At 45.4% G+C, this 16,053-nt stretch overlaps 1 protein-coding gene across 1 annotated transcript; it reads left to right on the plus strand.

Moving 5' to 3' along the window:
• Positions 1-6,433: 6,433 nt before the first annotated feature.
• Positions 6,434-15,978, plus strand: LOC110091517 (uncharacterized). The gene is made up of 6 exons (XM_072988333.2): positions 6,434-6,586; positions 8,463-8,589; positions 8,949-9,043; positions 10,051-10,168; positions 10,479-10,574; positions 12,286-15,978. The coding sequence occupies exons 1-6, from the start codon at positions 6,491-6,493 to the stop codon at positions 13,746-13,748; spliced, it is 1,995 nt and encodes a 664-aa protein (XP_072844434.2). The 5' UTR covers positions 6,434-6,490; the 3' UTR covers positions 13,749-15,978.
• The last annotated feature ends 75 nt before the right edge of the window (positions 15,979-16,053 follow it).

A 16,053-nucleotide genomic window follows, 5' to 3' on the forward strand; every position in this document is an offset into this window, starting at 1 on the left:
TCTGGGCTGGACGCAGCAGGTCCCATTCCGCTTTGGTGAAATGTACCGCCACCAACTCGAAGTTCAACGGATCCTGAAAGAAAATCAGTCCCTTCCATATCAATCCTCCCAGGCCAGGAACCAAAATCATCTTCCCCTCTCCGTCCCATCAGAAGGGTGGATTTCTGCCCCTTCCTTGCAGAGTCCAACATCTGGTGGAACAGGGCTGAAAACAAGAGGTTCTTGAGTTGTTTTCCCCCCCCATCAAGATTCCCTTTGAAAATCCAATGAAAGCTACGGTGACCACTCTGAGGGTGAGGGTTCAGGCTCCTGTTTTCCTTCAAATAAATTGACAGACTTCCTGGGTTTAGAAATCGGTGTAATGTTTATCGGATTAATTGGACAAATAACCTGTGTCAACAAAGGTGTTCCAACCATTTCCTCCCTCTAACAACTGCTTAGATGGGGGCTTCCACTCTTCAACTTTAGAGGGGTGGCACCCCTGGGTGTTCCACGGTCCCGGTCAGTCCAGGGTAGAGTCTGAGTTTGTTTGTTTATTAGACTTTGTCCACTCCGGGTGGCTCACAAGAGATGAAATAAAAACAACTGATGTATAAATACAATTTCACAACAATTTAACAATAAACTGACATTCGAGATGGAGAATCAAAGATAAGTGAAGTGGTGCACGGAGGGAAGGCCTGCCTAAATAGCCAGGTTTTAAGTTGGCTTTGGAAAATGCCCAGTGAGGGTGTCAAATGGATCTTGGAGGGGAGCCACTGCCGAGAAGGCCTGGTTACTTGTTTTTTCTTTTCGGACCTTCCTCGGCATTAGGCTCCTCAGCCGCCCCTCCTGGCTGGAGCGAGGGATACGAGTAGATCTAGGTGGGAGGAGGCGTTCCGTCAGGTTCAACCATTGTCCTGTCTCCCCTTCCAGTAAAGGGACGGTGTCTTCATCCCAGTCATCTCTCTAGACCTGGACTCCTGAGGGGGAAATCCTCCGGCCATAGTCTTCCGAGGGACCCCTCCGCTGTAGCTCCATCGTCCACCATTCCAATCTTTCTCTCCCCTCCTTCTCCACCTTTTCCTTCTCTTCCCTTCCTCCTCCACTCCTTTGTCTCTCGCTCTCCCCAATAAGAGGCTTTAGGGGTGCTCTCACTTCTCCTCCTTGCATCCGCCTCGTCCTTTGGGACTCTTCCTTTTTTTTACCTTTCCCATCCATGGATCTTCCAACCAGATCCATTCCCAACCATTCCTATTTTGCTTTTCCATCTTGAATGCCACTAATATTATCAATTTAAATTGGCGTTTTAATTGTTCATATGTTGTTTTCAAGTTTTTCCTGTAAGCCGCCCACAGTGGACATAGATTAGATGGGCGGGATACAAATCTAATAAATAAATAAACCACGAGGCACGTTCCCGTCCCCCCTTTTTATATCTACAATTCCCGCCTCTCCCTCTACTTGGGGCTGTGGTTCCACACACAAGTCAAAACATTCCTGGTTTCTTTAACAGTCATTCCTTTCAACTTTTCTTCTATGATCCCCAGATCTGTTCCGGGAGGTCTTATTTTCCTGGGAGGGGGAAAAAGTGGTGTTTGCAAATCCTTGTGGGCAGAGGGTGGGAGGGAACGGCACTCCCCTGAGAGGGGTCTTGCTCTCACCGCCAGTCTTCTTACATGACCCCAACCTCTTAAGAAAGCACATGACCACACACAAAATTTGACTTGAGTTTAAGCAAAAAGAAAAAAAAACCAATCATCTTTGGGTTTATGTCACAGGTATTCTGCTACCATTTCACCAGCTGCAAGGAAGGCCTGTGGTGGTTCAAATCATGGCATGCTTTTTATATACAGGATGATCAGAAATCATCCGTTTTTAAAGCTTTTGAGGCGTGCAGGAGATATGCATCCGGCACAGAAGAAAAGGGAAATGGGGTGTATTTCAGAGATGATGCACCTCGCCTTGCAATGATGTAGATCTAGACCCTTGAAATGTCTAAACCTGCAAGAGCTAGGGATGAGTGACGGGGCTTGCTTGCAACCACACATGGATGAATCCTCCATTCCTTCATGATTTCAATGCCCAGGGACAGACCGCCGGGCTGCCATGTGGCACGGTGTGGAAGCGAATTACAAGAACATCTCCTGGGGTTGGGAAAGAGTTGCTCTTGTACTACAACTCCCAGTGTCCCCCAGCATTGCTGGCTGGAAGCTGCACTCCAGAAAAGGCATGTAACTAATCAACCCTCCACCAAATCATCATCATCACCATCCTCCGACACACCTTCAGTGCTTATCCTTCCTTCCAACCCATCAGCCCCTCCCTACAAAACAACACACACACACACACACACACACACACAATTTACCTTTAACTTGTCCTGCATCTCTGGCACAAGCCCCCGCCTTGCATTTTGGGGCAAGAAGGCAGAGGGGGCAGGAAATGCCCAGGCCTCCTCCGCCATCTCCTCTTCTCATCTAGGAAGGTGATGCTGTCTATGGATTTAACTCTTAAAGCACAAGGGACCAGGAAGCTTTTCCTGATGGATAAAATGCAGGCTGCTTTCCATGGCAGAGTGCGATAGAAATAATTTGTGCATAATTGTATTAAATGTGCACACACACGGGCACGCACACGCACATATATATACTGGGCATTCTCTATAATTATCATCTCCTTCAACTTGAGAGTGACTTTCATGGCCTTCCACATGTCCCCAGAGATTGACAGGGCCGGTCCTACCTTTAGGCATATTGGGGAAGGGAGCTCACAGAAGCAGATGCTGGAGGATATGATGATGCCTCACACAGCCTGCTTTGTAGCACCTGCAAAACCACACTTCTGCATTCAGATCTAGCGCAGAATACGACCCCCTGCAACACTGGGGACAAGTCTAAGTTCATCCACACGTTTTGGATCCTTGACTACTATGTCCGAGAGAGAACGCTCCAGCATCGTATTTCAAATAAACTTTTAAAATTGTTTTCATTGAGCTGTCATGCTGAAGGAGAGATTTGCAGATACTCTGGACCTCCAGAAAGACAAACAAACGGGTCCTGGAGCAAATGGACTCTGAACATTTCTTTGGAGACAAAAATGATGAAACTGAGGCTGCCATGAGTGAGCGTGGCTTAATAAGAAGCTGATGGGATATACCAAGATCCAGTTCTATAAAGCCTGTACTGCAGTGAGTACTGGACCCTTCATGCATGGCAGGAGAAGATGCTGAACATGTTCCATATTTGTTGTCTCCGACACATTTTTGGTATCACCTGGCAGGACAAAGTCCCAAATAGAGTAGTCTTGTCCCGTTTTTGCATTTAAGGTATATACAGTATTCCATTTTTCTTTGAGAGAGCATGGGCCAGTCTGGCTCATGGTGACGGTGAATTAACTGAGAAAAGAGTGGAATATGGACCACAGAATCCATCCACAAGCCCAGAGGCATCTCTGTAAGGGATTGGGAAAGCTGGCTGGAGAAGTGCAAGCCGGTGGGTGATCAGATAAGAGGGTGGTGAATTCATGGCTTCAATGAACCTTTGGAGAAGATTTCGAAGAAGAACTGAGGAGAAACAAAGGCATCCACACTTATCTCAAAAAAATATAAGTTCTGACATCTCAAAAAAGCAGTCTGCTGCTTTCACTGGAGACACGCTAATGGAGTTGGGGGTGGGGTTAAAAAAGATGAAAACATTGTGGCACCTCAAAGACTAGCTTTTATATTTTGCAATGTGAGCTTTTGAGAACAAGTACATGTCATCCTCCTTCATGGATTGCTGCCTTGTTGTGGCGAAGGGGCTTGAATAACTCAGAGAAGTTGTGGGCTATGCCGTGCAGGGGCACCCAAGACGGACAGATCATAGTGGAGAGTTTCGACTGAACGCAATCCACCTGGAGTAGGAATTGGCAAACCACCCCAGTATCTTTGCCATGAATACCCCATGAACTGAAACAAAAGGCCAAAAGATATGACGCTGGAAGATGGGACCCTCAGGTCAGAAGCCATCCAACATGCTACTGAGGAAGAGCGGAGGACAAGGACAAGTAGCCCCAGAACTAATGAAGTGGTTGGGTCAAAGCCGAAAGGATGGTCAGTAGTGGACGTGCCTGGAAGTGAAAGGAACGTCTGATGCTGCAAAGAAAAGAACTGCATAGGAACCTGGAATGTAAGATCTATAAATCTTGGAAAGCTGGAGGTGGTCAAACAGGAGATGGCACGAATAAACATTGACAACCTGGGCGTCAGTGAACTAAAATGGACAGGAATGAGCGAATGCAATTCAGATGATTATCATATCTACTACAGTATTGTGGACAAGAAGCCTGTAGAAGGAATGGAGTAGCCTCATAGTCAACAAAAGAGTTGGAATATAATCTCTAATTGGATATAATCTCGAAAATGATAGAATGATGTCAATACGCATCCAAGGCAGACCTTTCAACATCACAGTAATCCAGGTTTATGCACCAACCACCAATGCGGAGGAGACTGAAATTGACCAATTCTATGAAGATTTGCAACACCTTCTAGAACTGACACCAAAGAAAGATGTTCTTCTCATTCTAGGGGACTGGAATGCTAAAGTAGGGAGTCGAGAGATAAAAGGAACAACAGGGAAGTTTGGCCTTGGAGTTCAGAATGAAGCAGGGCAAAGGCTAATAGAGTTTTGTCAAGAGAACAAGCTGGTCATCACAAACAATCTTTTCCAACAACACAAGAAGCGACTTTACACATGGAAATCACCAGATGGGCAATACTGTAATCAGATTGATTATATTCTCTGCAGCCAAAGGTGGAGAAGCTCTATACAGTCAGCAAAAACAAGACCTGGAGCTGATTGTGGCTCTGATCATCAGCTTCCCATAGCAAAATTCAAGCTTAAACTGAAGAGAGTCGGAAAAACCATTGGGCTAGTCAGGTATGATCCAAATCCCTTATGAATTCACAATGGAAGTGAATAACAGATTTAAAGAACTAGATTTGGTGGACAGAGTGCCTGAAGAACTATGGATGGAGGCTCGTAACATTGTACAGGAGGCAGCAATGAAAACCATCCCAAAGAAAAGGAAATGCAAGAAAGCAAAGTGGCTGTCCAATGAGGCCTTACAAATAGCAGAGAAGAGAAGGGAAACAAAATGCAAGGGAGATAGGGAATGTTACAGAAAATTGAATGCTAACTTCCAAAGAATAGCAAGGAGAGACAAGAGGGCCTTCTTAAATGAACAATGCAAAGAAATAGAGGAAAATAATAGAAAAGAAAAAACCAGAGATCTGTTCAGTAAAACTGGAGATATTAAAGGAACATTTTGTGCAAAGATGAATATGATAAAGGACAAAAATGGGAGGGACCTAACAGAAGCAGAAGACGTCAAGAAAAGGTGGCAAGAATACACAGAGGAAATATACCAGAAAGATTTGGATATCCCAGACAACCCAGATAGTGTGGTTGTTGACCTTGAGCCAGACATCCTGGAGAGTGAAGTCAAGTGCGCTTAAAAAGCCTGGCTAACAACAAGGCCAGTGGATGTGATGACATTCCAGTTGAACTTTTTAAAATCTTAAAAGATGACTCTGTTAAGGAGCTACACTCAATATGCCAGCAAGTTTGGAAAACTCAGCAGTGGCCAGAGGATTGCAGAAGATCATTCTGCACCTCAGTCCCAAAGAAGGGCAGTGCCAAAGATTGTTCCAACTACCATACAATTGCACTCATTTACATGCTAGCAAGGTTATGCTCACCAAGGTAGGCTTCAGCAGTATGTGGACCGAGAACTCCCAGAAGTAGAAGCGGGATTTCGAAGGGGCAGAGGAACTAGAGACCAAATTGCTAACATGCGCTGGATTATGGAGAAAGCCAGAGAGTTCCAGAAAAACATCTACTTCTGCTTCATTGACTATGCAAAAGCCTTTGACTGTGTGGACCACAGCAAACTATGGCAAGTCCTAAAAGAAATGGGGATGCCTGAGCACCTTATCTATCTCCTGAGAAACCTATATGTGGGACAGGAAGCCACAGTTAGAACTGGATATGGAACAACGGATTGGTTCAAAATTGGGAAAGGAGTACAACTGTGGATGATCTTGGACTTGTCCCCAGTGTTGCAAGGGGTCACATTTTCGCTAGATCTGAATGCAGAAGTCTGGTTTTGCAAGTGCTACAAAGCAGGCTGTGTGAGGCATCGCAATATCCTCCAGCATCTGCTTCTGTGAGCTCCCTTCCCCAATATGCCTAAAGGTAGGACCGGCCCTGTCAATCTCTGGGGACATTTGGAAGGCCATGAAAGACTCTCAAGTTCAGGGAGATGATAATTATAGACGATGCCCAGTATGCGTGTGTGTGTGTGTGTTTGCGTGCGCACATTTAATATAATTATTCACACATTCTTTCTATCGCACTCTGCCATGGAAAGCAGCCTGTATTTCATCCGTCAGGAAAAGCGTCCTGCTCCCTAGTGCTTTAAGAGTTAAATCCATAGACAGCATCACCTTCCTAGATGAGAAGAGGAAATGGCGGAGGAGGCCTTGGCATTTCCTGCCCCCTCTTCCTTCTTGCCCCAAAGTGCAAGGCGGGGGCTTGTGCCAGAGATGCAGGACAAGTTAAAGGTATAGTGGAGGGGGGGGGGGAGAGGTTTGTTTTGCGGGGGGGGGGAAATAGGGGGTGGGGCAAGCTGGAATGAAGGGTAAGCACAGAATGTGTGTCGGAGGATGGGGAGGATGATGATTTGGTGGAGGGCTGACTAGTTACATGCCTTTTCTGGAGTGCAGCTTCCTGCCAGCGACGCTGGGGGATACTGGGAGTTGTAGTACAAAAGCATCTCTTTCCCAACCCCAGGAGATGTTCTCGTAATTCGCTTCCACACCGTGCCACATGGCAGCCCGGCGGTCTGTCCCTGGGCACTGAAATCAAGAAGGAATGGAGGATTCCTCTGTGTGTTCGTGCGTGCAAGCAAGTCCCCACACTCATCCCTAGCTTTTGCAGGTTCAGACATTTCAAGGGTCCAGATCCACGTCATTGCAAGGCGAGATGCATCATCTATCAAATACACCCCATTTCCCTTCTGTGCCGGATGCATATCTCGTGCCTCGAAAGCTTTAGAAATGGGTGATTTCTGACCATCCTGTATATATAAAAGCATGGTTTGCTTTGAACCGCCACAGGCCTTCCTTGCAGCTGGTGAAATGGTAGCAGAATACCTGTGACATAAACACAAAGATGATTGTTTTTTTTTTTTCTTTTTGCTTAAACTCAAGTCAAATATTGTGTTGGGGTCATGTAAGAAGACTGGGGGTGAGAGCAAAATCCCTCTCAGGGGAGTACCGTTCCCTCCCGCCCTCTGCCCACAAGGATTTGCAAACACCACTTCTTCCCCCTCCCTGGAAGATAAGACCAACCGGGAACAGACCCCGGGGATCATAGAAGAAACGTTGAAAGGAATGACTGTTAAAGAAAGCGGGACTGTTTTGGCTTGTGTGGAACGACAGCCCCAACTAGAGGGAGAGGCGGGCCTTGTAGATATAAAAAGGGGGGACGGGAACCTGCCTCATGGTTGATTTATTAGATGTGTATCCCGCACATCTAAACTGCATCTACTCTGGGTGGCTTACAGCAAAAACATGAAAACAACATATGAACAATTAAAATGACAATTTAAATCAATATTACTGGCATTCAAGATGGAAAAGCAAAATAGGAATGGTTGGGAATGGATCTGGTTGGAAGATCCATGGATGGGAAAGAAAAACTAAGAGTCCCAAAGGACGAGGCGATGCAAAGAGGAGAAGCGAGAGCACCCCTAAACCCTCTTATTGGGGAGAGCGAGAGACAAAGGAGTGGAGGAGGAAGTTAAGGGAAGAGAAGGAAAAGGTGGAGAAGGAGGGGAGAGAAAGATTGGAATGGTGGATGATGGAGCTACAGCGGAGGGGTCCCTCGGAAGACTATGGCCGGAGGATTCCCCCTCAGGAGACCAGGTCTGGAGAGATGATGGGTATGAAGACACCGTTCCTTTACTGGAAGGGGAGACAGGACAATGGTTGAACTCGGACTCTACCCTAGACTGGCCGGGACCCTGTAACACCCAGGGTTGCAACCCTTTCAAAGTTGAAGAGTGGAAGCCCCCATCTAACCAGCTCTTAGAGGGAGGAAATGGTTGAAATACTTTTCTTGACACAGGTTATTTGTTAAATAACTCAATAAACGTTACATCATTTTCTAAACCGAGGGGCCTGTCAGTTTTTTTGAAGACAAACCGGAGCCTGAACCCAAACCCTCACATAGCTTTCATCAGATCTTCAAAGGGAATCTTAATGGGGGAAAAACAATTCAAAAACCCCTTGTTTTAGTCCCTGTTCCACCAGGACTCTGCAGGGAAGGGGCAGAAATGCACCCTTTTTGCCACCCTTCTCATGGGACAGGGAGGGGAAGATGATTTCGGTTCCTGGCCTGGGAGGATTGATATGGAAGGGAGTGATTTTCTTTCAGGATCCGTTGAACTTCGAGTTGGTGGCGGTACATTTCACCAAAGCGGAATGGGACCTGCTGCGTCCGGCCCAGAAGGCCCTTTACAGAGAGGTCATGCTAGAGAATTACGGGACGGTGGTCTCTCTGGGTAAGGATCCCGTGTCTGGCTGTCAAGGAAGAGAAGGGTGGTCATTGACGATGCAGCAGTGGGGCCCATATTACAGAAGCAGGGAGTCTCGGCCTGATTCCTGCCTTCCTGGTGTCCACATCTGGACCTCTGAGGTTGCCCTGATGGCCCCCCTCCCACTCTGCCAGGAAAATCTCCATGGGTGGTTTCCCATCATTTATGGGTCCCCCTCCGTCTTTCTCCCTCTCCCCATTTCCGATCTAAATGGTTAAAATGTCTATCTTAAGGCTTTTTTATTGGCTGGACAAACCCTGAAGTGTCACTGAGAACTAGACACTTAAATGGATGTGACAGACATTGATTTTTTTCCCCCACCCCAGATTATCTCACAAGCGGTGGAAGGGCTCTGGAGAGAGATTGCAGATCTTCTTCCTTTCGCCCTGGAATAGAGACAACGGTGATGGAGTCAGTTGAGGTATGGGAAAGATGATGAGGGAGAGTCACCTTCTCCAGAGGGGATATCATTGGGCTTGAAAATGGTTCCAGAAAGAAGAACTGGAGGATCAGAAGATTTGGGCAGTTCTTGCAAATTAACGAAGATCAGGCCTTTTGTAATTTGTTAATTGAGGCCAAAAGGAGTATGATAAAATTATGCTTGCTGGAAAGGACAATTTCTTTCCATTTCAGAAGGCTAGGATTTAGTGTGATTCACTGAGGTATCATTGTAGTAGACTTAAGGAAAACTTGGAAGTAACGAGTTCCTGTGGGAGATGGAACGAGGGTGTAGCAAAGTTGCATTTTCAAAATTACGGAGCAGGTGGAAACAAGGGACAGTCCTGGCGTAATGAAATTTTTTTTTCATTCACCCTGCAAAAAAGATTTTGATGGGAGTTTTGCATCTTTTATGCCTTTCTGCAATTCACTCTAAATTGCTTTTTTAAAAGTAAGAAACAAAGCCGTGGATTGCCATTTAAACCCTGGCACGTTGTATGGGAATTAATGATCCTCTAAACAGTATAACCACAAACGGGCCTGGATTACTTTTGGAACGTAGGGTTTCCAGACCCTCAAATCAGCCCACGTCAAAGGAAGCACACACACGTGTCATTGATCCACTGTGAGATGATGTGGTGATGACATCCCCGGAGGAATAGCTTCAGAAGTGGACTGGTTGCGTGGAGAGAGGAAAATAGGTCTGTTCAGTGGCTATGAAGCCCAATGGCTATGTTTCATCTCAAGGGCTAGAGGCCTCTCGCTCCCACTGCTGGGAAGAATGTTCTAGACGCTGCTCTTGTCTCATGTCCTCCTTGGCCAGGCTTTAGGGGAGCGGGTGACTCCGAATTTTAGTCTGAACTTTCCAACAGCCCAATCAGTTCAGCACCTTGGGCAGGTCCAGTACATTTCAGATCAAGATCCGGAGTGGTCTAATTTTTTGCTGGTCCAGCCTTGCTTACAACCAAATTAATCATGTTCTCCTTTCAGGGACTGAAGGAGGTGGCTGTCCATTTTACAGCCGACGAATGGGCCTTGATGGATCCGGGCCAGAAAGCTTTGTACGAGGAGGTCATGCTCGGGATTGAAGACATGTTGATTTTTCTGGGTAAGCTCCTTTTATTGCATCCGTTCACCCGGTGACTCATTCATTAGAGGCTGTGCATCGCTCTGAGTTACTCCTTGGCCTGTGCGCCACCCTAAATATCCGTTCTCAGATCTTTGTCACTGAGTTTGTCTCACAGCCAGTTTCTTATTTCGTCTTATTTCTTGGCAATAGTAAAGAGAACAAAAAAAGCTTTTAGATCCCATCCCACAACAAATTAGGTCCTGATAAGTAACTAGGTTAGATGGAGAGATAATGAGAGTTGGCAGAAAGCCATTTCATGCCTTCAAATGTTTTCCTTCTTTTTGAAAAGGACATCTGAGGTCCAGGCCAGACCTCATCGCTCTCCTGGAAGAAGACAGAGAAGACCTCTTTGTCAAAGGCTGTGTGGAAGAGAAAGGATCCACGGGTAAGGATGCTTCTCTGTGTGACAGGAACACTCTCATTTTTTGTGGGGGAGCAGAGGGGCCATTGAGAAGCTGCATCTTGTAGACGTGACCAAATCCCATTTGGGGATTCCGTACAAGCCTGCCGAATTATTGAAATCTGCAGGAAAGGCCCTTCTCTCAGTCCCACTGCCCTTCACGAGTGGGTTTGGGGAAGATGCATAGCAGGGCCTTTTTGGTGGCTGCTCCCAAATTGTGGAATGCTTTCTGGTGGCCAAGACCGTGGCCTCTGTTTTCAAGCAGGCCTTGGACCGAGAAGAACTTTGAACGGCTGTGCTCCTTACGGTTTTCTGCTGCATTTTTTTAAAGCAATGGGCTCATTAAAGTAATTTAACGCTTTTACATCAGTCCTCTTTCGAGGTTATGACTGAAATCCCATGGAAAAGCAACAACCATTGTCCAAGTGTTCCCCTCCCCCCGGCAAGGTCTCCAGTGTGAATTGTGTGCTGATATATATAGATTTTAAATGGGTGGCATGTCCCAAATTTCTGGCTGAGGAAATTCGTGGTGATTTCTGGGCATCAAAGTCCAAAAAAATCCGGAAGTCCCGTCCCTAGTCGGAGTCTCCCATTAGCAGAAGGGCATTGGTCCTGGAAGATCAATGGGCAACTCCAGGAGTCCAGAAGCCATTTTAGTAGTAACAGGGGGGGACCTTTTGGGCTGTTCTTTCTCCTCAAAAGGAGGCCCAAAGGGAAGTTAGGTTTATTGTTAGGGTTTAGAAGACGACTCTGGTTTTTTACAAAATTGATTTTTAAAACAATTAAAGGAGGCACCCTTTCTTTCAATCACATACCCTGAAGATATGATTCCTCAGTTTTTGTGGGGGAGAGATTCAGCTCAGCAGGCAGGGATTTTTCTTTATAGGATAAACCAAATTTAGCTGTGAATACTTCGGTCCGGTGGGCTGGGGGAGCGCATGGTAATCACGAGGCTCTGTACACACTGGATCTCAAAAAACTAACGCTCCCACAGCCTCTCGTCAGGAATTCTCACCCACTCTCTCGCTTTGCAGTGTCTGTAGAGAAAGACAAGCTGAGCCTGAGGTGTATGTGGTATAATTAAACTGCAACCCGCCCAGTCAGGAAGTATATAAGCAGCACATTTTGCCTTGTTCTTTTTAAATTTGGAGTGGCACCAGATGCCATTCAGACAGCACAGGTAGAAAACAGGGGACGATTGAGTCATGTGCAACTGGGGGGGGTGTTCCCCTAGGTCAGTGGTCCTCAACCTTGGGCCTCCATATGTTCTTCGACTTCAACTCCCAGAAATCCTGGCCAGCAGAGGTGGTGGTGAAGGCTTCTGGGAGTTGTAGTCCAAGAACATCTGGAGGCCCAAGGTTGGGGACCACTGCCCTAGGTAACAGAGGAACTTTTTTGGGAGGTGTCTGTTTTTCCCTCATTCTTCCTGGGCTGATTTTTCTCCCTATGTAGGCGCTTGGATTTCTCTGAGGACTTGGAGTTTTTGGCTTGCACCTGCCGTCATTCTGACTGTGGGAATTACTGCTGAATGGTAGTATTAGTCTTGGGAGAAAAATCTGAAAATCCCATCCTTAGCAGCAGAGCAGTAGCTGGGGCTTTAAATGCTGGCATTCCCTTAACACCGAATTCAGCTTCTCCTATCAATTTCTGACTCCAGCATTAGCATTTTATCAGGTTTCTTCTTTCATTTTGTCAGGGGACATCCCGCGGAGCAAGAATGAGGAGGGAGAGTCTCAAGTGTTGTTAAAAAGAGTCGTCGCTGAGGAATGGGAAGAAAATTTTATGAACGAGCATGAAACAAAGCAAGAGGAAAAGAAAGAAGTCCAGACTCCGAGGTCAAAACCTAGTATTTGTGAAGACAGTAGGAGCCAAATCCGGCCACGGAGGCCCAAAGGAAAGAAAGCAAAGATGTGTTCAGAGTGCGGGGAAGGCCTCAGCTCCACTTCAGTCCTTGAGGCTCCTCAGAGAATGGACCAAGGAGAAAAGTCCTCAGTGTGCAGAATTAACCTCTCTCGCTCAAGAAGCTGCAAGAATGTTTCCTGTAAACAAATGTTAGTTGGACGTCAGGTCGATAATTCAAGAGAGCCATTGAGTAAACCTTTGAATTGTGTGAAGAGCATAACCGAGGGATCAAGAATGGCCAGACACCAGAGATTTCTCAAGGAAGAGAAGGTGTGTAAGTGCCAAGACTGTGGAAAGACCTTCGCTGGGGAGTCATGCCTTAGTAAACATCGGATAACTCATACAAAGGAGAGAAGGAAGACAGACATAAGTCAGCATCAGAAGGATCACACAAGAGAGAGACTCGATAAATCTACCAACTGCAACAAGAGCTTCCGTCACAGTGGACAACATATTTCACATGACAAAATTGAGTCAGAGAAGAAACCATATGAATGCCTTGAGTGTGGAATGACCTTTAATTGGAAAGGTAATCTCAAGCGGCATCAAAAGAATCATACTGGAGAAAACTCATATATATGCCCAGACTGCGGAAAGAGCTTCAATCGGAGCGAACGGTTTATTTCACATCAGAGAATTCACAGAGGAGAGAAACCGTATCAATGCTCAGAGTGCGGGAAAGGCTATTATGCCAAATGGCGTCTAAGTAGGCATCAGAAAATTCACGACGTGAAACCACACTCAGGAGAGATATGTCCGATATGTGGGAAAATATTTAGTGATAAAAGTGATGTTGTTAGACATCAGACGGTGCACACTGGAGAGAAACGATACACATGTCTGGACTGTGGGAAGAAGTTCAGCCAGAGTGGAAACCTTAGCTCTCATCGAAGAAGTCACACCGGAGAAACCCCACATAAATGTGGGGTGTGCGGGAAGAGCTTCAGTCGGCGTGATGTCTTTGTTGTACATCAGAGAGTTCACACAGGAGAGAAACCGTATAAATGCTCTTTGTGTGGAAAGGCCTTCGGTCGACGTGATGTCCTTTCTTCCCACCAAAAAGTTCACACGGGAGAGAAACCGTATACTTGCTTCGAATGTGGAAAAACCTTCAGCCATCGCAGCAATTTTACGAAACATCAGATCATGCACACGAGACAGAAATTGTACAAGGGCCTGGCATGCTTTTCACCACAGAATTCACACCACGTAGAGAGCATTTTTGGCGGATGGAAGACTGAAGAAATAGCATCTTAGGGCTCAATTACATATCACAATATTCTGTTTTTTTGTGTTAGGTTTGGCATGCTTGAACATGATTTAAAAATCTCCAGCGACACGATGCACAGTTAAGCACCCTTTTCCCCCTAAAAGGGTCTCTGAATAGACACTAAATAGTGTCTGTGGCAGGAGGTCTGTGGGGACTGCTGAATTTGTGTGTTTGCGTGTGTGTGTGTGTACAGATCGACCGATCAATTGACTGACCAATCGATCTATCGATCAATCGATATTTTGAAAATGTGTTTTACACCAGACATGATGATTGTTAAAGGAAAGAGGACATGGCTGTTAGTGTAGTTGTGGGCTGTGCTGTAGGCTCCTGATCCTGGCCTTGCTGAATAAAAAGTGCTCAGTCTAGAGTCAGCTGTTTCAAGGCAGGCAGGCAAGAAAGAAAGAAAGGCAAAAGGTCCAGCTTAGTTGTAAAAGTTAGTTCCAGGAACAGAGGAAAAATCAGATTCCAGAACACTGAAGTGATAATATACCACACAGCTTAGAATCAGACTAAATGTTTTAGTTTTAGATATACTCTGTTGTTTTAATATTGTTCTTATTTTAATATAATATTTGTTTAATTCTTTTTTAATATGTGTGTATGTAAAACTGGGAGGGAGGTCCTTTTTAGCTTTTAAATGCTGTTTTAATGATGTAGACCACCTGGGGTCCTTTTGCGGAAAAAGGCGGGATAGAAATATTTTAAATAATTAATAAATTAGATTCCAGAATACTGAAGTGATAATATACCACACAGCTTACAACCAGACTAAACGTTTTAAATATGCTCTGTTGTTTTAATATTGCTCTTATTTTAATATAATATTTGCTGTCCTCTGAAGATGCCGGCCACAGAGACTGGCGAAACGTTAGGAAGAACCACTTTCAGAACACAGCCAAGAAGCCCGAAAAACCCACAACAACCATTAGATCCCGGCCGTGAAAGCCTTCGCGAATACAATATAATATTTGTTTAATTCTTTTTTAAATATGTGTCCTTTTTTAGCTTTTAAATGCTGTTTTAATGATGCAGGCCACCTTGGGTCCTTTTGGGGAGAAAGGCGGATTAGAAACATTTTAAATAAACAAGTTGCTCCATAAGGATACACACCACCAACGCAAAAACCATGTGAATTTTGATTTATGTGACTCTCTCATTTTGAATAAAATAATCTGGATATGAACCATATACCCCATATCTTTGCAATAAACTACCAATCGAGATTCACCTCCCTCCCAGTTTTTAAGAAACTACTTAAAATGGAATCGTTCCAAGCTCCTTTGTATTGATATATATCATTTGCTGTCCAAATGTGGCTTAAATTTGTTTACATGTCAGAGTCGGTGAGGCATGGCTTTATTTTAGTGGTTTTTTTTGTTAGTTTGTTTTAAATTGTTATATTATTTTTAGTCTGCATGCAATGGTTGTTATCACTCAGAGGTGTGTATATGTATTATGTTGATGTTATTTTGGTATTGGTGATTGGATGCTGTAATTTTGATTTTTTGATTTCTGTATAATCGTATGTTCCAGATCACTGGTTCTTAACGTGGGCGATAACGCCCCCAGGGGGTGATTTTGTTTTTCGGGGGGGCGATGTGGGGGCAAAGGAACAGAAGGGAGGCGGTAGGGGGCCGCTGGAGCGAGGCAAACCTGTGAAGGCGGCTGCAGCCACAGTGCTGGCAGTGGATCCAGTGACAGAAGAGGATCCCACTCTTTCTGCCTGTCACATCTCCCTTAGGGGAGCACTGAGTGCGGATCGGGTGGAAGGAAGGGGTCTCTTGGGTCCCCCATCCTTGCCCAGTGAAGCGCTGCCTCGCACCCAGGTGGGGAGGGAGAGTCGAGCCCCGTTTGTCCGTCCTGCCTTCCTGCCCACCTTCCCGCCCGTTGAAAGGGAAGCGCGGAGAGAAACAGGTCGGTTTGGGGTGGTGCGCCATCTCTCATTGAGCTATTCAGCAGTTCAATTGTTTATTGTTTTGTTGGGTACTTGGAAAGTTGTTTAGAAAGGTAAGTTGTTGTAACCCTCCTCCCCCAAAGTAATTTGTGCGAGTAAATGTTGCAAAGAGTGTTAGTTACTCATTACTTTCTGACTACTGTAAAACCCTTAGGACTGTGAAGTGATTGGCATAAAACTTGAAAATTCCTCTCAAAATCTTCTGAAAAGATAATGTGAAAATGTTACATTAAACAAGTTTTGTTTGTTGCTTTGGTCAACAGACTTTTGCATTATTCTAACAATAAGAAAAGAGAACAATTTTAAACTGCTACAAGGCAATATACAATCCTAAT

This window comes from Pogona vitticeps, chromosome 2 (genome assembly GCF_051106095.1).
Source record: "Pogona vitticeps strain Pit_001003342236 chromosome 2, PviZW2.1, whole genome shotgun sequence".
Taxonomy (NCBI): Eukaryota; Metazoa; Chordata; class Lepidosauria; order Squamata; family Agamidae; genus Pogona; species Pogona vitticeps.